The 21,490-nt window shown below is 34.5% G+C and overlaps 1 protein-coding gene across 1 annotated transcript; it reads right to left on the bottom strand.

Annotated features, from left to right (window-relative positions):
- Positions 1-48: 48 nt before the first annotated feature.
- Positions 49-14,597, bottom strand: LOC120327972 (UDP-glucuronosyltransferase 2B31-like). Its single transcript, XM_039394346.2, has 10 exons — positions 14,193-14,597; positions 12,043-12,145; positions 11,214-11,437; positions 10,410-10,572; positions 5,107-5,255; positions 4,469-4,551; positions 3,831-3,967; positions 3,223-3,354; positions 2,437-2,524; positions 49-1,977 (listed from the first exon to the last, which is right to left on the bottom strand). The coding sequence occupies exons 1-10, from the start codon at positions 14,517-14,519 to the stop codon at positions 1,452-1,454; spliced, it is 1,932 nt and encodes a 643-aa protein (XP_039250280.1). The 5' UTR covers positions 14,520-14,597; the 3' UTR covers positions 49-1,451.
- Between the last annotated feature and the right edge of the window lie 6,893 nt (positions 14,598-21,490).

Here is a 21,490-nt window from a genome sequence, read left to right as displayed (position 1 = left end):
CAAACTGCCGGAGATATCCCAGACATCTTTAAATTAAAAATATTCAGAAATGATTAAAATTGTATATTTGAAAAAGAAATGAAAATGAAAAAAATTATCACATTTAATTTAATTAATAATATTTACTGTGGATTATAAATGAAAAATATTCAATAGAAATCGACGCACCAATAACGAGAAAGGCAAGCTTTTTTTACAAATTGCTCTTTACTGTCAAATAGTATGCATGATTAATTTGGTAAGTATAAGAGCCTTTTAGAAGTAGAACTTATTTAAGAAATTTGGGGAAATACTCAGAAAGCTCACTAGTAATAACATCTTAGAAATGTATACAGAATCAAGAACATTTATTCCAGTCTGATATATACTGGAAGACTTTTACAAATTTTTCTGCTGTGGAATCAAGGACGTGCAATGCCAATCATTACTATCATACTTTTGCGTTCAAGGTTCGCCTCTTGATAAGTTTGATTTCGTGTGATTGCAACTTTGTGATTGAGCAAACACAATTATTTGTTAGATATTATTAACATTGAAATCCGTTATGCTTGGAAATTCAGGAAATCACGCATACAAATCACCCAATTGGGAAGGTTGAGAACACAAAAATTAAGTCGAAATACAGGCTTAATTATAATTTTTGCTCAGGTCTCGCAGAAGGACCATCATGGCAGTCAATTCAAAAAATAAGGTTTAGAGCATATTAATGTAATATTTTTCTAACAATCTAACACAGAGAATAATTATTTTACTAGTATAATTACAAAAGAATACATGACTATTAATTATTTTCATTTCATATATTTGGTGAAATGAACAGAAAATACCCGTTGCATTCGGTGCACTTATTAGCTTGCATGTGAATGGATTAATATCAGAAAATGAATTTTTCTTAAAATCCATTACACTTTCCATACGAAACAGATGCATTTATACATGCATGGGAAAGTGCATAAGTAGACTTCCCAAATAGATTTTCAGATAATTCCAAACATTACTATTCGTTAATATTATTGATCACGCATTCGAGGAGATAATATAGTAAAAATATGGAAAATAATGTCATGGTATAATATATCATAGAACTTACTGGCAACATCAGAAATCGAAAATTCTGCCGGATTGCTTTGCTTTTCAATTTGATCCACAAAAAGAAAATGCATTGAATAGTAAGAATTGGACATGAAATCTAACAGTTGACAAAACTTGCTTCACTCGAAAAATCATATGGAATGTAATGGCATAATTTGCCTCAATTTTGTCCTTTACCAAATAGTCACAATTTGCATAAAGATTTTTATTTAGGAAACTCGGTGCGATTATTCGGTATGAAACCGATTGTCAGAGACAGTTAGTAATCATTAAATACCTATTTATCTTGAAAGCACAAATCGAATTTGGAATAATAATATTAACATATTAGCATAAATTGTTTTTGTCCCAGGTGAATTCTATTCAGTTGATTGAATATTCTTTCTACGATGACAATATTCACAACTCAATTTTGTATGAAACCCATTTGAAAGATGACCGTTGCCATTAGAAATAGGATCGGACACCCTAATACCGTTTTTCTTCCTATGCTGAAGAGAAGAATTCTTTTGTTTGTAACCATTTGCATGCAAATGTCCATTAACAACTTTTGTTGAAGAAGCAATGTTCCCATTACCATTCATTTCTTCTACCTTATCTTTGACGGAGTTGTCTGTCTGTTCGTCTGTCTTATCCGATTTTTTGCGAAGAAGATATCTGATAAACAATTTCACTACCCATATAGCCCCTACTAAGGATCCAATAAGAAAAACTATAACATCGAGTAAATGATATTGAAACCACCACAGTTCATGTGCAGCCGGACGAAGATGATAAGCTCCTTTGTGACGTATAACGTATTCTATCCAGTAGGTGGCGCTTTCAAGAGGTGTCATAACTTTGTCTTTGTGTAATTCCGACAGTTTTATAGCATTCTCTTTATAACTAAAATGAGTGAACTAGATTACTGAAAAATAGTACTAAAATAGACAATATGAAGCAGCTGCTTATTAGTGGCCACTGAACACTTAGAAGAATACTTCGTGGTAAGTTTTCTTTGCCCATGAGAAGTATTGTTATCTTGAATTGGAAAAGCTAACAAAAAACGACACCAGGTTGTAATATTAATAATAGGGAAACAGTAAACGTTTTTTCGTCCGTGAAAGCATTGCGACTTATCTTTGTATCAATATTAGCATTCCTGACTTGGTACTATCTACTTGTTTATTCTTTCTGTGTTAGCTTACAGAGTGTATAGCCTGCAACGAGGGCAGTAAAAATACGAGTTTTAGCAGCCTTACTGAACATTTTTATAAAAAATTCGTCAGAAAACAAAACATGTAAAAAATATTCATGAAGATGTGTAATAAAATTCATAACCATATAAATATTTATGTAAATTACCTTTTGTTGTTTATCAATTCTACAATTGTTGATTGTAATTCAGTTCTATTTAGGTTTGTGATGTCCAACGTTTTGCCTGCTCCTTTTCCTGTAAGATCAAAATAGAAAAATGCAATTGAAAAACTTAATGTGATACAGCACATAACTCTTGGATTTCAAATTACTACTCTTATTATTGTAGGTATTACAAATAAGACCAATACACCAGTATCCTAGTTGTTGTTTAGTTTTATTATTTTATCCGAAGGAAGCAAAATGAAGGGAGAAGATAAAAGATATCGATGGACAAATATATAGTCATAGGCTGCGGTACCGTTACAGTGAGGCCAGAAAGCTGATAACACCGGGTTCGGAGAAAAGATTGGTGGGGAGGTACGATGAAGGTGATTGAGCATGATAGAATACCAAGTGTTCCCGTTTAAATAAAATAAAACAGCAAATTTTCGGGGAAAATTTCGAGTAACACAAAAGTAATAGCCCTCTAGCGACTTCTTTTAATTTAAAGTTGTGAAAATTTGTAATTGATTATTACACTAGGGTCAAAGAAAACTGCTTTTTCATTCACAACAACAACAACACCAGAGATAACAACAACAACAACAAAACGATCCATAAATCCAATCCGTGTTCAATACAGCACATTTAAAGTTGGTCAAAGCACATCAAAAGTTCGAAACAATGTGATAGAACAGATTCAAATTGACACCCACAATTTAGGGTCAACACATATAATATGAAGCTAACACACCAAAATGAAAAGTCAAAAGATTAGAAAGCAATCATAACCTTTTATCCTGACCATATTGTCAAACTGGTCGACCAGCAAAGGAAGACCTAACATAGGTACACCATGATATATTGCTTCGTAAATTCCGTTTGTTCCACCGTGAGTGACAAAGAGCTTGCATTTTGGATGACCTGAATAATCAATAAATTAAATAAAACATCATTCAAACAAGGATTACTCACACTAGTTATCAGAGTAATAAACAGTACATAGGTACATATACTAAATCATTAGATGCCACGTTTCTTGAGAAATCGATATCAGGAATCATTTCGTTTCATAGAAATAATTTATGCGTTGTAACTTTTTGGATTTTAGTAGGTAACACTTTCTCCCTCCCGACTTTTAACGAAATTTATTCATACCTTTCATTTGCTACAATTTACAACATGATACAATACAGATAAAAATCGTACTATATCCAAATTTTTATGTTCTATTGTAATTAAATCAGACAATCCCTTGGTAGTACCAATGCGATAAAGCGATAGTAAAACTCGTTTTGATTTTCATAGTGACGTTTTATTCTTTAGTTACCCAGCAACGCTCGTAAAAATTCGGTTTTAAAACATTGGTTAGATTTCTCTGTCGTACCGATAAATCTTACCTAAAAGATCATTTTGTGGCAACCATGACATGATTTTTGTGTTTGGTCCTAGTGTGTCTGGTGTCTCGCCAAGGTATCTCCATACGACCTTTTGTTTGAGATTTGCGAACGCAGCAGCTATCGTATTTGCTTTTGATCTGTTAGTAAAGATATAACAAATTTAATTTAGGTTGTAAAAGTTTTTGAATTACCAAAACCCAATGCACGTCGGTTATACGATCAACCAATATTATTGACTAATTTTTGGCAACGGTGAAAAACTCAATTCAGTTATGCTTTAGTTTAGAAATCTGAATTCCGCCTGAATTATGAATATGAGTGACTTACGCACGAAAAAACCTACATCTGCCTGGTCGTCTGGGGACTTTCAAATTAGATCAATATGAAATAGGAATACTGAGAATACCCGTTCTCGAGAAAATTGAATATATATATATATATATTATTTTTTGCTCAGAAATTCTACAAAATCAATAGTATTGTTTGTTCCAGATCCAATAAAAACATTATTTACATAATAGAAATGCCGGTTGTATCTGTTGGAAATATGTTCCCAAATACCGGATACTAAGCCAAAAGTAGGTTCGGCAAGAAAAAGGAGTATGGCTGGAAAATAGCGTATCAACATTAGCACTTACTTATGCATATTTCGAACCATCGATCCCATAGAGAAAACAATAAATCCGTCGTAATTATCGTCGTTGACGAAATTTTCAAGCTCCTAAAATTAGATTTGAATATATTTTAAATTAAAAAGTGCTGTGTATGAAAGTCTATACCATATCATAAGGATTATTTAATGCGTAAATTTCTTTACTATTTCCAGTACCCCATTAAAGTGTTTGGCTTTCTAATCTTTCTCGATTTAAATTCCGGGTTCGCGTAAAATGCTGAAACTTACCACTTCTTAGCTGGTTTCATTGCTTTTTACGAAAGTCATGAAATTGCAATAATATTTGCCAAAAGGGCGGGATAAGGGATTCAGGTGGCCAACAAGAAAGTATCACGACGGTTAAACTCAAAGTACAAATTTGGCTCATTGCCTGCCGGTAAAAATGTTAGAATTCAATATCATATGTAATCGGCACATCTCAATACAATTAATCTCAATACCATAAATTTTTCCAAGCCAACATATTCAGAAACCATTAGTATATTTTATGTTGTCAGAGTAAGTAGGCGACAGTCAACCGCTTATATTTGACGACGACCACAGTCTACCATCTAAATGATATTACGGTACTTGTATTTGAACATTAGGATTACGTCATCTAACCTCAGACAGTGGCTTCGCTGGTTTGCAATGAAATCCACCGATGAATTTAACATTTGGCATCAGCGGCCGAGGATATTCGAAAGCAAAATCTGTCCTGATCAACCATAAACTTGCTTGTGACATTAATTGTCTGTATCCCGCATTCGGACCTAAAGAACAAATCCTTTGATTTAATGATGGCGAAGATAAATTGCAATGCAAACTTCATTGAGAAATATTTGTCCAATATCGCAATCTACAACCACAATGATTAAACAGCTGAAGGTCAAATCTGAAGACCAAATGATGCGATGTTCTGGGCTTTTCGAAACCGTATAAAACCCATAGTAGGAAAAAACGATGTACAAGAAGCCACTGATACATAGGGAGCTACTATTTTTGTAGGAAGGGGGAAACGTTTCAAGTAGAATAATATACAAACAAAAAAAACAGGTTTAACAAAATATACTGAGTTGGGAGTTGTATAGGATCTTTTTGAAGGGTGAGCAAAGGCTTGCTAATACATGCTTATCTACTACAATGTAAATCATACTTCTACAACAGTGGTTTCAAACCATTTTCAGGGCTCGTAACCCCCTTCCGGAGGATTTTAGCACTCATGCCACCCATATTTATCATTCCAGTGGCATTTAAGTTATTATTTCGATTTTCTCTTCCTACAGATGACAGATGGCGACGGTTTTGCACTCGGACGTAAAAAAAAAGTGTATTACAAACAAGTTTCTTTCGACGAGGCGCTCTATCTGTCGCACGTTACGATATTTATGCGTCTCAAATATGGCATTTACTTACAAATTTTCGTTTTTCTTCTAGGAATCTAGAGCGCTGAACCCGACGTCCCGCGTTTCAAACTAATATTGCAGCATTTGTTTGGTTAACTAGTTTACGTCATGGACATGTTTACATTTTGTAAAGATTAAATCGGTTTAAAGAATTAAGAAGTAGCAGATAGTCAAAAAATTTGTCAGAATTTAGAACATCAATGCGAAATTACGCAAACATACAAGAATAGCTCAATTTCATTTATATCTATGGAAGGTGATTTTGTCAAATTATACAATTTAACAGACGTGGATGGAATACGCTAAACACTCATCCAAGACGAGGGCCGTGTATATATATATAGCCACATTAAATTTGAAACCATTCAAGTGTCCTATTCTATTCTACCATAAGTGTCCTGTATGATTCCTAGGCACAGGTAGTTCAGTAGCGTTGTTAAAAACATTTTCAAAATACGGTTGAGGGCTAAAGGTGATAGAGGGCGTTGTTATGCCGTCGTTAATCATTAACTCCTAATCTCGTGCACGAGAGGTTAACAATCCAACGGATAATTTTGCGGATTATATTTTACAATATATTATTTGGTAACCTACTATATGCTATTAGCCTTCTGCCCATTTTTGGTCCATTTTCCTTGATTCTATTTATTTTAAATTAGGTTGGGACACTTCACTACGTTTCTCTGTTTATCATAGGTTGGGGCAATAAACCATCCTATCCTAAGATAGGGTCTGAACAATAACAAGAATGTACCCCACTCCATACGTTTAAAAAACAAATGTTATGAGATGGGGGTAATTATTATTACCAAACTCCTGGCATCCCCTATTTCGCACAAACACTGGTCCATCAGATGTAAAATCCTTCAAATCTATTTGAAAAATCATTACGCAATCTTTTATGAATCTGTTTTACAATCGTTATGAAAAGGGCTCTAGTAGGACTTGTAATGAGGGTACACCATACGGTTTTCGAAATATCACACAGTTAACTACAAATATTGATTAGTATTGTCAAACTGACATTTCAATGTCAAAACAAAAAAATAATAAAAAATCTAGCAAATTTACTCTAGTTTTAAAAAAATCAATATTAGCTGGAACGCATTCGTCCGTTAAAACAACATTAACTACAAAAACATTTTGTTTTTAAATATTTTTATTTAATTTTTTGATTTTGTCACAGAATATCAATCTTCTCCGTAAATGCGTGTCACTCATAAACTATAACTTCCAACGCTCACAAAAATAAAATACAATGCATCTGTTTTCAGATGGAGGTAACTAATTTTGTTCGCCTACTTTACATCAAGTTGTGTAAAGGGACTGAAGCCTATGGGCAAGGGGTATATTCAGTTGGCTAACACACACAGTCCCCGAAATGGTAATAAAACTAAAATAAGAAAAATTGGAATACAAATATGGCCTAACCCTAACCTGGTACACACACCACGGAAGTACCCACTTTTCAGCTAATCAAAAAACTAAAGGGTAGAGTATACAAATGATCATAACAAAAACATGAGTCATTTGATTCTTTTACATCAGCGAATATCAATTTTTCGTGAAGATACCGCGATTAACGTTTGGAAAAAATAAATCAATAAGTATGGCATTGAATTTATAAGGTTGGATATGAAAATCAATCAAGGTGAAAGAATATGGAAGCAAGGGGATAGTTATTTTATAATTATAGAAATAAAATGCATTCGAAAATCAAAATGAACTATATAATGAACAACTGGAAAGTTTAACACAAAATCAAGTGCAAATTTTGTTCAATTTTACGATATATATCACAGTCTGAAAATCATTAAATTCATATTTCAATGTTATTAACACACGAATGCCATTCATAAATTTTATACGTCATTCCACACGGAATTTATTTTTTTTATAATACTACAGTTAAAACTAATCACGATGGCAAAAATATTATTGGCAATGACATAAGGTTTTATTTTTCAACTCTGTGTATTAAATATGTCAGTTTCAATGTAGGGATTAAATTACTGTCGGGTTAGGGTGCCATCAACCTGGCCAGGGTGCTTCTACTGCTATGATGGTAAGCAGTATAGTCAGTTTCTATCACATCAAACTTAAAGAAACCGTCTGCTGGGGACAAGAGTTGTCAAACTTTTGTTGTTATGCAGCCCGTGAAAAGGCTGACTATTATTTAAGTAGCACCACAATAAATATATAAAAATGGGAACAAAAAAAACAAATTTGCATGTATAAAAAGAAAATTAAACGGAATTCAAACACTAAACCTTTCTCAATAGGGTTATTACAAGCTTGAAATAAATCTATATTCCATAGATAAATTATATGAACGCTGTAAATTCGACAAACATATTAATGAAGTAATGTCAAAATGTAAAAAAGGCGGTAAACGAAATATGGCAATATCTATTGCAACTTAAACATACAGTTGAATTACCGTCTTGTCACAATTTGACGCTACCGTTGTCAAATTTTATCAATGCCGTTATTGCTTCATTGACAGTTTGACACAAAATTATCCAAGGCCGTGGTTTAATTTAATAAGTCAACGAATTGATCGAGGAGCCCTCTAGGTTTCTGTCACGGAGGCCTGGGGCTCCATATGGAGGTTAAATTGATAATAAAAAATTGTGTATTGGATTTACTTTGTGCATCAACTTGCATAAGCGGTTTATCACAACATCTTTTGAAGCTTCCAGTTGTAAGACAACAATTCATTAGGGTGATTTTCGAAATAATTTACCCTATGGTAAAATTGAAAAGTGAATTTTACAACTATAAAAATTAGACCGACGGTTAACTATATTTAACGGTTGACGAAATAGCCAAGCTTTACAGACTGGCACGAGACCTGCCCGCATGTTTACATAGCAAGACATGTCAGCGTGTTTGTCGCCAGTTGGGAGTAAAATTCACCACCCAAAGGCGCCAAAGTACGACCGATATCGCCATGGCGCCCAATCTAGAACACTCCGAAGAAACTTGCGGAACAGCAGGGTTCTGCAGAACACAGTTTGAGAAACACTGTGCTAGGTCCAACGGATTGGGCGGATGAGCCTGCAGGCTGTGTTGTTGTCTCCATGCTCGGAGAAATTCCTTCATAAAGCAGCCCTGCGATTTCATCAAAGCTTGGTAATCACATTACAATAAAGAAGTGATAAGGAGTTCTCAGTAGATACCACTCTTTGCTTCCTTTATTTGTAGTTCAGTTCTTTAAAAACAATTTACTGTTTAGGGTGTAGTTGCTGGTTCCCATATTAATGCACCCCTTAAATGGCGAGGAGGTGCAAAGAATCTCACGTTTTGAATGAAAAATTTTCATATTGTCCTGAGTTAAATATCTGATTTGCAAATATCCGCGGTCTGAAAAGGAATTTGTTTTCGTGGAGTCATTTTGACTGATGAACAGCCTGATGTTCATTGCTCTTTGTGAGACAAGTCTCAACTGCATTATCTCGACCTCATCATTTGCGGTCGATGTATATTTGTCAATAAATCAAAGGGATTCATCTAACCAGATGCATTTACGTTTGCAGTGAACGAAACTGTGTACGTCACTGTGCCTATTTTACAGTTATTATAATGTTTTCCTGAATTTTTGGAACTTGTACCCCCAAAAAAACTTTTTATTCGTCAAAATGGGTTGGATGCGAGCTCCACCCCTTCACTGTCAGTATATCTATCAGGCAACCAATTATGCCTAAAGTTTATTTTTCTAATCGTATTGGCATGAACTGCTTTATGTTTCACTTCAATCGGTGTAGCACATAGAATCACATTCTCGCATTCAAACTGATTTAGTCGCCAAAAAAAGCAAGAACACGTTTTATGCCTTTTATGAGGTGCCTTCACAGTATCGTTTCGAAAAACTCTCTAAACACATATATATATATACAGGAAGTTGTAGAAAAGGGTTTTCTGTAAGTTTTGAAAAATCCGAAAGAATTCCGGTCCGTCGTGGTCTGCCATGGTGTGGGCAAAATTAACCAGTACGAGATTTCCGAATCCGTACCAAAACAACATTCATAATTAATATTTTCATCTTTATAATATAGCGTCATTGATACGCGAAAACCCCTGCTCAGTTTTCCAGTCAGTTTAAAAACAGTGAATCATGATATCAGTCTCACGACAGTTTAATATGATTAGACTGAATTAGCCAAGCGAGGAAATTAAACTGATGCATTCAACAGACTAAGACAAATCTCATTTTCCAATGTTTTTGCAGTATATATAAAATACCGATAGTTTTGCAATATGAAAATCCCGTTTTCTAATACCCGACCACAGTATTAGACAATATCAATGTATTTTTAGAATCATTACGTGTATTTTAAGTTTTCGCAGTAACCTCACTGATGAATTGTAATTGAATGAATCATATTTCATGTGATTTGAAGTCAGATAAATCCGAGTAATTTTACATTGTTCAATTAAAAAACAAAGAAGCAGAGACTTTTTGTTGTTTCTCTCGAAACAGCGATAAAGAATAGTGTACATTTTGTAAGTTACACTTACCAAGATATTTTTGAACAAGAGGGTCCATGGCAATTTTGCCGTATAATTCAACTCCTATGGTTTGATATAAATAAGACAATAAATTCATGGTTCTCTGTAGAAAATTCATTCTGTCTGTAAATTCCGTGTTGATCATTGGCACATATGATATTGGAATTGGAGTCTGAACAAGATCACAAATTAGAATGAAGAAGCTCAGTGTTTACGCAAGAGAGTTTGTTACACATATCTAGATTTTATTGCACGACGACCTTGAAACAAAATTGGTTAGCAGTTTGAGATGGATGTAAACGTGAGAAAATGGGACGCAAGAGAGTTTGTTACACATATCTATAGATTTTTATTGCATGACGACCTTGAAACAAAATTGGTTAGCAGTTTGAGATGGATGTAAACGTGAGAAAATAGGACTACTGTTATCTAAACAAAACGAAAAACTCCAATTCGTCTGTAAGGCGCACGCGGCGCAGCTGCCAATCCTATGCTCATAGGCTACTATACAAATTTTCTAAAATTTACGAATACAAATGCACAAACATTTTTCCTTGAGTCAGATATATAGATTCAGTCCGTACTTGATTTAAGGTTAATCTTGTATTTGTTTCTTTACTCGCAGAGAATTTACCAATACGTACTGAAATTATTCTCGGCGTCACCCACTTAGTCTTGCAGGCACCATTGTTTAACCTAGTTGGTGCAAGGAAAGTTAGACTATGTTGAAAACAAAATGATTTCGGTCCTAAATTCAGTGTGTATCCCTTATAAATACAAGTTCAAAATTTGTAATGTTGGCTTTCGACATACTTGTGAATATTGAAATTGCGCTTCGGCGGGAAGTATTCTAACTGCATAGACGAGAGGTACTCCAAGTTTGGCTGCAATAATCTCTCCACAGGCTACAGTGGCATCAGCAAGAACTACGTCATATTTGGCTTCAGCGAGTTTATTCAGAATCTTCTGATTCGTCATTAATGCGTTGCATTGGCTTTGTCGCATATCTAACTGCTCTAACCAAAAGTGAGCCAGTCCTGTAAAGAAGGTATATCAATAAATGGATATTGAATATATTAACATTTCGTTAGCATCACTTTACGAAAAAAAAACATTGGTTGGAAGACTACTTTTTGGATTAGTACAATGTTAGTTTACTGTTTACAATTCACTTTGGTTTTTGAATGATTTTTAAATAATCATAAATTCAAAATTTGAAAAAAATTAGTAGTGTATCATTGTATACATAATAATAAACAATAGTGAAGACTCGTTGATCAAATTTGATACTAATAAATAATTGCCAAAAACCTCGCATATTTATAACAAGATAACTATTCTGGTACCAATTGAAATGAAAAGAATTAGGAAGTCGGAATGAGGTGGGTAAACTGAGTTCAAGTAATGATTTTTTTTTTCGTTTCTCATGCAGTCCATACCTCCAAAAATACACATCTATTTATAACATGATGGCGGCCTAATTAATGTCTTTTTTGACAAAACAATGTCAAATTACCGTCTTCTTAGGCAAGCTTGTTCAAACCAAAAAAGGGCAGTAACGAAATGCGCTTGTAGCTTTTCAGTATTGACTTTTACAATATAGCTATGTCACGGGCTGCATTTTTCTGGCATATTTACCTACCTCGAATTGTTTGCATAAAAGATGATTTTTCATTCCCAAGTTTCAATAAATGCAGAATGTGATCCATGGACTGAAGATGATCTCCAGGATGAAACCGGGACACCTACATATAAAACCGAGCCTTTTAACCACATGTACTAAAATGTGTAGTGGGGTGCACCAGATAAAAAAGACAAATTTGTGCATAGTTCATAGACAATTGACAAAGTATTATGTATAAAGCATAACGTACATGTGTAAACAAATAACCGTCTTGCTTAATTTTCTTTGCGTCGTCGCTGTATGCTTTTCGTAATATACGCTAGTCATTTCAAAACCATCCTAAGTGGTAACTTATTTAGTGGCATAAACAAACATTTTTATCGTTAGGTTTTACGGGGAATGTTGACACGGGAGATGAGATGTATACTTATGGGTAATTTGGTCACCATGGGCATCGTATTGGATCGTATTTACTTATTCTACGGCATATAGCACGAAATAAATCCAAACTATTAAGATTGTGTGAAAATAGGCTCCTCGATAATGTTTCATATTCATTTTAGTGTGAGAAATACCGATCGGAAATTTAGCTCGTATTGCTTCTCTACCGGTAACTTCAATGTCATTTATGAGACCGATGACTCGTTTCGTCCGACCAGCGGTTACGCGACGTTACCACCCTGCGACGTCGCGGGGGCCAGCAATCTTACAAAACAAATTGATGAACGCTGTCAAATATTTGAAAAGTTAAAATTAATAGAGCTGCACTAAATACATAAATGAATAAAAACGAAACAAGAGAAACTACCCACAGTGATGACTAATAGCGGTTAAACATTAACAAATTTGTAAACTTTTGTGTGTTTTGATATATATATATATATCGTCCATTGTATTCAATAAAAGTATGAATGAAATGAAATATGAGCTAATTAATGGGGAACGATGTAAATATATATATATAAAATGTTTTGTCACTGTTTAATCATAAATATATCGCTACAACGAAAACAAATATGTAAAACAAGTAGAAATGAATATTAAAATTATCATAATATATATTTTGCTCACTGAGTCATAGCATCAAAAATAGAGCATATAATTCCGAAACTCCAAGTGGGGACGAATAACTTTAAAGGTCAAGCAGCCCTGCCAGAAGCATCAGATGAAGAACGAGATGTCAAAATTCAAACCGTATTTCTTGTCGATGCTCGGATGCTCGAGACTACTTCAATTACCGTTTGGGAATTAGTCAATAATTTATGAACCATCAGCTTATGCTCAGCGCCTCATACATTCTATTGCGTACCTGTTGCTTTGTAAACACATGTTTGACAGTCAAACCATTACATTTTCAACATTTTCTTTGCTACATACATATTTTCTACATACTGAAAATCTAATCCTTTTTCTGAATATTAATATTTTCTTGTAAACGTAAATATACAAATATCTTCAAATAACCGTGTTTTTTAACTCTATTTTCAAATTCTATTTGCTAGTTTAGTGAAATAATAGTTATTATCTTGATTAAAATCGCACAGTACGATTTTGCAATTTTAAGGTCTGAATTTGGATCGAATATTTGTCTCTAGTTCAAGGCGTCGACTGGAATAAAAACGGAATCTCAAGCTACGTCTACTTAGTATTTTGTGTATTATACTTGTAGAATGAGATCTACCAATATCAAAATTTTGACTTGTAATTCTAATTTGTTCGATACCCACATTTTCATAAATAAATGAAAATTTCATGTTATTGTCAATTTTTATACACCGGTTTTATTAAAATTGTGAGGTAACACATATCGGTGACGACATTTGTTCATCAGTATTTCCCAGATTGAACTTCTGAACAATACGGTTCATTGCAAATTAAAATTAAAAACGCAATTACCGGTCTCGTGAACTAGTCGGGATATTTTCATCTACTCAAATTTGTTCTGCAGTCACGAGTTTGTCGTATGATATACGCATCAGTTTATCGCCTCATGGAGAATATTTGTTGAAAATTGACGATTTTATATTGCTAATAGGAAAGTCGAAAGTTACAGCCCTAAGAATACTGCATTATGTTTATTTGAATTCAAAATCTAACACAACTATCAATAATAAATTTCGCACGAACATCGACAGCCACTGTAAATGAAAAATACATTGTATACGTACGTTGAAGTTCACAAAGTTGAAATCATCCGTTTCTTCCATGAAGTCCTGGTATGCAGACGAACGAAGCACGGTCACTTCCATCCCTTTTTTGACCAGATTTTCTGCCAGAATTTTCAAGTTTATCCAATGTGAAAATTCTGCTGGCCAAATTAAAACTTTTGATGGAGTATCCGGTCCGGCATAAGTGCAATTTGCTTGTGGTATTTGAAGTATTGTAAAAATGATAACGATAAATGATAATGGAACTAATATCCTGTGCTTTTGTGGCTTCCTGCTTGGCACGAAGCTTCTGAAATGGTGTTTTGGGATAAACGTCGCAGTTTTCATTCTGTTAGCTATTTTACTTCAATGAAATAGATCTTATTTTAAATCGACATACATGCCTGTTGATAGAAATATTTGAGGAAATATTTGAAATTAGATCATTACATACCGATTCATCCCAGATGCACTCTTGGAAAACAACTAAATATTTTTTCTATTTCTTTGTTTGCCTCCATCTGAACTTTTAAGAATTGCAGCTCATAAAGCAAATCCCTTATTCAGCCATATCAATTCAATATTCAAACAAAATACAACACGGTCATGATGTACGAACATGGGTATACTAGAATATCACGACTCATGTCTTTTCAAGCCGATCCCCCAGTGCTGACTCAGTGTCACAGTATTGTTGCTGCTATGCATGAGAACATTTACTAAAAATTACCCGACCGTACGAGTATTGAAACTAGAAATTCCGCGATCTCGATGATAGGTATTAGGTAAACAGCTCCGTAAACCAAATTCTCGATATCCAAAGAGTGAGCAAACTGTGTTTCTGATAAACCAAATATGCTTCCTGTCAGAATAGCAGTTTGTATTTACGAATATCCTGTTTCGCAAATGTTGTATTGTATAAATTAGCGACAACTGAGTTTGCAAACCTAAAATCAGCTGGGAGCAACCATCATAAATATCGCTGCCGGGTTTGCGTTACAAATTAGCCGATTTAACAACTTGCCAATATTAGCCATAAAGGAAAAATTGCACCTTAAATAACAGGAAAGCGCTGCCATAATAAAGTGTGTAAACTGCAGCTTGTCTATATAATTGTTAAATTGTTTAATTGTTAATGATTGGAAAACAAATGAGTGATCTACCACCCGGTATTTTGAAGCTTTTCAGGTCATCCACAGAATTTCAAGACGATGTGCGCATAAATAATTTACAATACTGCACGAGTCACAGGAAAAAGATTAATTAAGATCTTGTGCATACTTTTGTCTAGAAAGCAATCTTCAGAAGGAGTAGGCGTAAGATATGCAAATACAACAGATACTGGCCACACCGGAATATTTTGCTATATCTTGACTTACTTTAACTACACTTCTGTTTTATTGGGCTCCAAACCACCAAGGATTTAACTCCGACGGGCCTTAATTTCTTAACATAATAAACGGCAAAACAAACCTGAACTAATAGTAAACTAAAATTATTATCAAATCTGGCCTATAGAACCATAAATTGCCCAATTTTCCATTCATATTCAAATATCTGAATATCATTCAAAAGCTTTTTTATTTCAACCAGATAAATGATCATAAGTAACTGCCGTCATTCTCTACGTCGAGATTAATGGGGATTTATTCTTACTACAGCAATGAATCCAATCTGCCCTTTTTTTGCTTATCTTAGTAAGTACTTCCTTGGGCAAAAAACAGAATGCGCAAATCATACGACAGGCGTGTGTGTAACTCGGCTACTTGCAATTGACGGAAGGGCGTGCGACTCTACGTGGTGGGAAATGAATAGTTTCCAACACGGAGCGCACAGTCGCACATCCTGTCCGCTGTGGTATAATAAGTCATGACGTACGAGAAAAGATAATATGAGACAATGTCCACCTCGCTTCGACTGTGAAGTTAATGAACTCTGCAAGAGTTGATAAATAAAGCACAATCGTTTTGAAGTCGATAAAACCTGTAAGGAAGATGTCGCTATAAGCCAAGGCAATCATTTTTGGACACGTTTAGTGGACATAACGATCGTTTCAATATTATGTTGTTCTTGTTCTTTGACACAGAATAAGACACCTAGTGGAAGTATTAAAAAACCGCATTTCTCTTCGAATACTGCACCAATTGCTTTGAAATTTTCAGTGGTTGAAGATAAAAAATTTTCCCAGAAGGCTATTACTTTTATTCATTTTAAATATTTCTGTTAGCTCTGTGAGATTTGCTTTTGTTTGCTATGACGTCATTAAAAGTTAAACCGTACTGTACTGCGAACAGACGTGTCCATATATTTGGGCGTAGCTCTCTTGTGTTGTTATTGTTATTATTTGTCTCCATCATTTTTAAAAATCGCTTTTCACTTCGAATACTGGACCAATTGTTTTGAAATTTTCAGTGAGTAAAGATTGATTTTTTTGCCATTACTTTTATTTATTTCTAAATTTTGCATGAAATCTGATATTTCGTCTAAAATTTCGCTGTATTATTTTATCCATGGGAACACTGGCTGTCCGGTTTGATTCTGTAAATTATTTCTACGCGAAACTCGGAATTTTTTGTGGGTACCGGTGGCGTCAAAGGTAAATACTGCTTCGCTCTGGTTAACGTGTCCATATATTTTAGCACAGCTCTGTTGTTATTTATGTATTTATTTCTCATGTTTCAATAATTCAGTTCAATTCAATTCCATAATTCAATTTCATTTTGAAAGTCTGATCCTTGATACTTGCTTTTTTACTTCACTTAAAAATATCACATCCTTTCTCTTACATCGATAAATTCAACCGATTTGTGATTTTAAATATTGTCGTTGGATGAGATAATTTTGGCGAGCCAAAATATATATTGAAAACTTGCAGCGATCGAATGCCTTTCTTGAATTGGTAAAGTGAACAGCTCATCCCGCAGTCGAAACACCCGTTTCAAACTTTTCCTCTCGATAACTAGGGTACTTCGCCGTGATACAACATGTCTGTGCAAATTTCTGAAAATATTCTATGTTTCTTGGAATGAGACCGAACAAATTTTACAACTTTTATGATATCACTGAGAACAATGTCCAAATCACTTTTCTGATCTTTTTCATAGCTTAGGTTTTATACGACAAGAGTCTCTCGAAAATGAAATGTTGGTTGTTTCATCGAGTTGAATACCATAAGCCTGACTTTTTCTGAGATTGATGATAAGTTGTTCCTACAAATCCTCTGAAATATCAACACATCCACGTTCAGCTGCACTGCCTCATAAAGAAATTTTTCTCACTCTGCTGACAACTTTTCTCCCTCCGTGTAAAAGGTCATCGGGGATATCTAAACACGGAAAAATTACAGATTCCAACTCTATGTATGGACTATGTTTTTTTCTTCACAATATGAATTATTTTCAAAGAAGTGAGCACCGAAACCCTGCCACATCCCTTTACCTCACTCTGCAGGCGTGAAACTTGATTCTGTTCACCACGCAGCGTTGCTTCAAGAAAGTATTTGATTTATTTTAATGAAGCCAGACATACGTTGTGCAATGAGAATTTATACACTTATTGCTTGTGCACAAGTTTACACGCATAGGTTGGATATTTTGTCGTTTATTAGTGTACACAGTAATATATAGAGGACTTGCACGGGTCACGTGACTTTGTTTACAGGACGGCAAAAAAACAAAAACGTCCAGCTGGCTCCTGTCAGTTGCAAGTCGCATTATACGTTTCCGTTTTGATTGGCTGTTGAAAATGGTTATTTCGTATTGCTCCGTTGGCTGTACGTATAATATAGACAACGAAATGGATCTTCAGTTATATTCCCATGTTTTCAAAATATCCGTAACGTCGCGCAATGTGGATATCATCTATTGACAGGACTGCTAGGTGTCAAGTCCAGAAGTCATCTCGCTTTTGTTTCACTGTTTGCGGACAGCACTTCGTTGATGGTGAGTGATAATGTGTCGTTATCAATTTCTTTAAATATTCATAAGCTTTCTCATTTCAATGGAAAGCAGATGACAAACTACTGTTATTGGTAAGCCTAGACGTAGGCCTACTTTCTGTCTACTTTCAGACTTGACTTGTGTATTGAATCAATCATCAATTGCCATAAGGTATTGTTTCCCTAGTTAGCAGGTAATCCATTAGTAAGTGTGAAAGGTTATACACAAACATGGTACACAAACATGGCACTGTCAAATGGTGTCCAGTGTGTAATTTCTTTTCAGAAAAAAAGGAAAGATAACCCATTATCAACTGATTATGTCCCATCAAAAAGAATAGTTAGAAAAAGTGGATTTTGAAGAAGGGCAAAAGGCAGGACCATTTGAACAAATTCTGGTAACTTGTATGCGTTGCAGTAACACTTTGCAGTTGTTAGCACAAACATTTAATGTGCCTTTTGACCAGACCAGTGGTTCTCAACCGTTTTTTCTTCGTGGCCCATTTTTGTTACACATAAATTCTTGAGGCCCATTAACTTTTTGTTGCAAGAGGAAAACTACAAGAAAAAGTAAGATATTTCTGCGAATATGAACAGTTTAACGTTTATAATTAGAATTTCCACTCAGCAGCAGAAGATAGCATTGTCATTGATTGCTGCTACAATCAAAACTAACTAATGTGAAATAAATAAAACTAGCAATTTCTAATAGTTCTGTGGCCAACCTCAAAATCCTCCTATGGCCCAGCAGTAGGCCATGGCTCCATGGTTGAGAACCAGTGGACTAGACCTACCACATCTTAAAAGAAGCCGCCTAAACCCATTTCACCAGAAGAACCATAACACTGTAAAATATTTGATAAAAGTTACTCCTCAAGACATCATATCTTTCTTTTAAAAGGGCTGTGGAGGCAGATACATTTTTTACTCTAAATTATGGAATGTTACTTCCAGGTTATCTTATCCTTGCTTATAGCTATCTTGATGTAAGTGACTTCAACTGACTCATGCATGCCACACTGAAAATTCCCACGTGTACCGATAAAATTAAGCAGTTGGAGCCTTCAGACCTTGAAAACAGTCGAAACTGAGCAAGAGGATCCATGTGAAACACGTAATATGCAAAAATATCGCATCCTGAGCAGCACCGATCCACAACCTTCTGCCTATGGAATCAAAACATTAGACAAATTGGTGTACTGTGCGCATTCACAAAGCTTTGCGAATCAAGTGTGCCTTTTGACTAAGGAAAGTTTAGCATCGAAATGGTCAACCTCAATATAAACCTGGTATCTGCAGAAAAAACCAATTGTTTTTTGAAAATAACTTTTTGGATGTGCTTTATTTTTCAAATATAATTTATGATTACTGTAAAGGGTGTGATACATTTGGTACCATGAATACCATTTGCAAATTAGCTTGGGTAACACCATAACACCCATCTCAAATAAAATTTTAGAATTTTTTAAGTCATATCTATAATATTTTTTGAAAAAAAGATTGCGGCTAGCCGGCTACTCATCAGAATTTTCTGTCAGATCACAAAGTCGCAATATTACGCCTCGCTAAGTTTCATTTGCAACTGTATTTGGTTGTAGTATCAGTGTCAAACTGTAGACTGAAACCTCCACTGCCAGTCCCACCGAAACAACTTTTTTTTTGATAGGCCGTATTGAAGTTGTTTTCGTTCAAGCACAATGGACACTTTATCTCCACCAATCCACAGTAATCACAGTCAACACGATAAGCATCAATAAATGGATACTGAGGATGTATTATCAAGTCACGCAAGCTGAAGTCTTGTTGCAACTTATACTTTGCCATCTATTCCATGGTCGTATCCACATCTGTAAGATAATGGATACATTTCATTCGATATCATGATCCTGCACTAGCTTTGTAATAATTGTAGAATTTTCATAAAATCTAACGATCAAGTGAGAAATTTATGTCCATATTCCACCACAAACACTAGTCGTAAATGAATTCGATTCCGAGTAGCATATCTTTTAATTACCAATGGGGGCGAATATTAATTTGAATGAAATTTTTAATGTGAAGGTATGTTTGATATATTATTACGTTTTGCTCTTCAAGTCTTGAACATCTCGAAATAGTACAGATTTCTCATATATATTTTAAGTAGAGAGTTTATTTGTTTTGTCAAACAGAAAACATAGCAACTGGTATCAATACAATCATGTGGACATCGAGATCAGTTACCAGTACCACCCAATATTTATAACGTTAATAACAAGAGCTTTAGATGTGATAAGACATCTAGGATGTGATATTGTAGGTTTGTCCGAGACCATCAATAACTTTCAATGAAATAATAATTTAGTTGGCAAGCGTTTGGGATGCTATAAGCATTAATTAAATATAGCCTATATAAATTCAGACAAATTACTTGCTTGATCAGTTATGATATTAACGAATTTGACATTTTTGATTGATGACTAAAATAATAAGAGAAGATTTTCATGTGAGTGTATGGCATTGGTTATTTAAAATATGTAAATGGTGGATGACTCAAAAAGTAACGGTTATGTAGGGGCATTAAAACGTCACTACAATAGTCAAGTTGTCCGAGTGTTAAAGTTCGGAGCAACAAAGTAGGTATAAAAAAAACAATCATATCAAAATTGAGCTTAAATGTTTTCGTATGAATAAGGTCTACAAGCATCATGTAAAATATCAGGAAGAATACCCATGTTAGAATGTAATTTACACTGGTTTTTCATTCTTTTAGTTAGGAACCTAATTCTATGTGAATGTCTTAAACTACGTGAAAACTTGATGTCGGACTCAGACTCGAAACAAAGCTCGGATGATCTCGACTTGATATGTGGTTTGATAATTACCAAACAGTGAACTGCGCGGTATGGGTGAGATATCATACTGATTTTACCACTGAGATACTTGGTGAAACGCATGTCCGTGAAGTATGAGCATAGTGACACAAGGGGTAAAGACTGCCAGAAAAATTCCAAGGGGATGTTATTTTTCGCGTCCGAAAAGAATAATTTCAATAAAAAGGGATTAAGGATCAACAAGATATTAAATGATGTTGGGTTAACTTAAAGTACATATAGGGTGTCTATAAAGTCTTGAAGTTTTTTAAAATTCCAGTGGGAATTTATCAATGCCATTTATAGATTTTGCCCTCACAGATGTATAAAATACTTGAACAATTACTGATTAACAAACAACAAACCTGGTTAAGATATATTAACTGACTTTATAACAAAATTGAAACTGTAATGAACACCCTGTGTGTCAGGTTTGTACTATTTGTACATACGTCCTACTCAATTACAAACATGAAGTGAAGTTCTGTAGAGTGTAGACCAGGGGTCACCAACCTTTTCGAAGCCGAGGG

The sequence above is a fragment of the Styela clava genome, chromosome 7 (genome assembly GCF_964204865.1).
Source record: "Styela clava chromosome 7, kaStyClav1.hap1.2, whole genome shotgun sequence".
NCBI classification, from domain to species: Eukaryota; Metazoa; Chordata; class Ascidiacea; order Stolidobranchia; family Styelidae; genus Styela; species Styela clava.
Note: the sequence above shows the minus strand (reverse complement) of the source record. Positions and strands in the feature narration are given on the sequence as shown.

Coding starts and splice junctions, on each gene's coding strand:
- LOC120327972 (XM_039394346.2), bottom strand. CDS start 14,519: ATGAAAACTGCGACGTTTATCCCAAAACACCATTTCAGAAGCTTCGTG. Junction 11,438..12,042: donor TTTTATGCAAACAATTCGAG/GTAGGTAAATAT, acceptor CCTTCTTTACAG/GACTGGCTCACTTTTGGTTA. Junction 3,355..3,830: donor GCCACAAAATGATCTTTTAG/GTAAGATTTATC, acceptor TTGATTATTCAG/GTCATCCAAAATGCAAGCTC.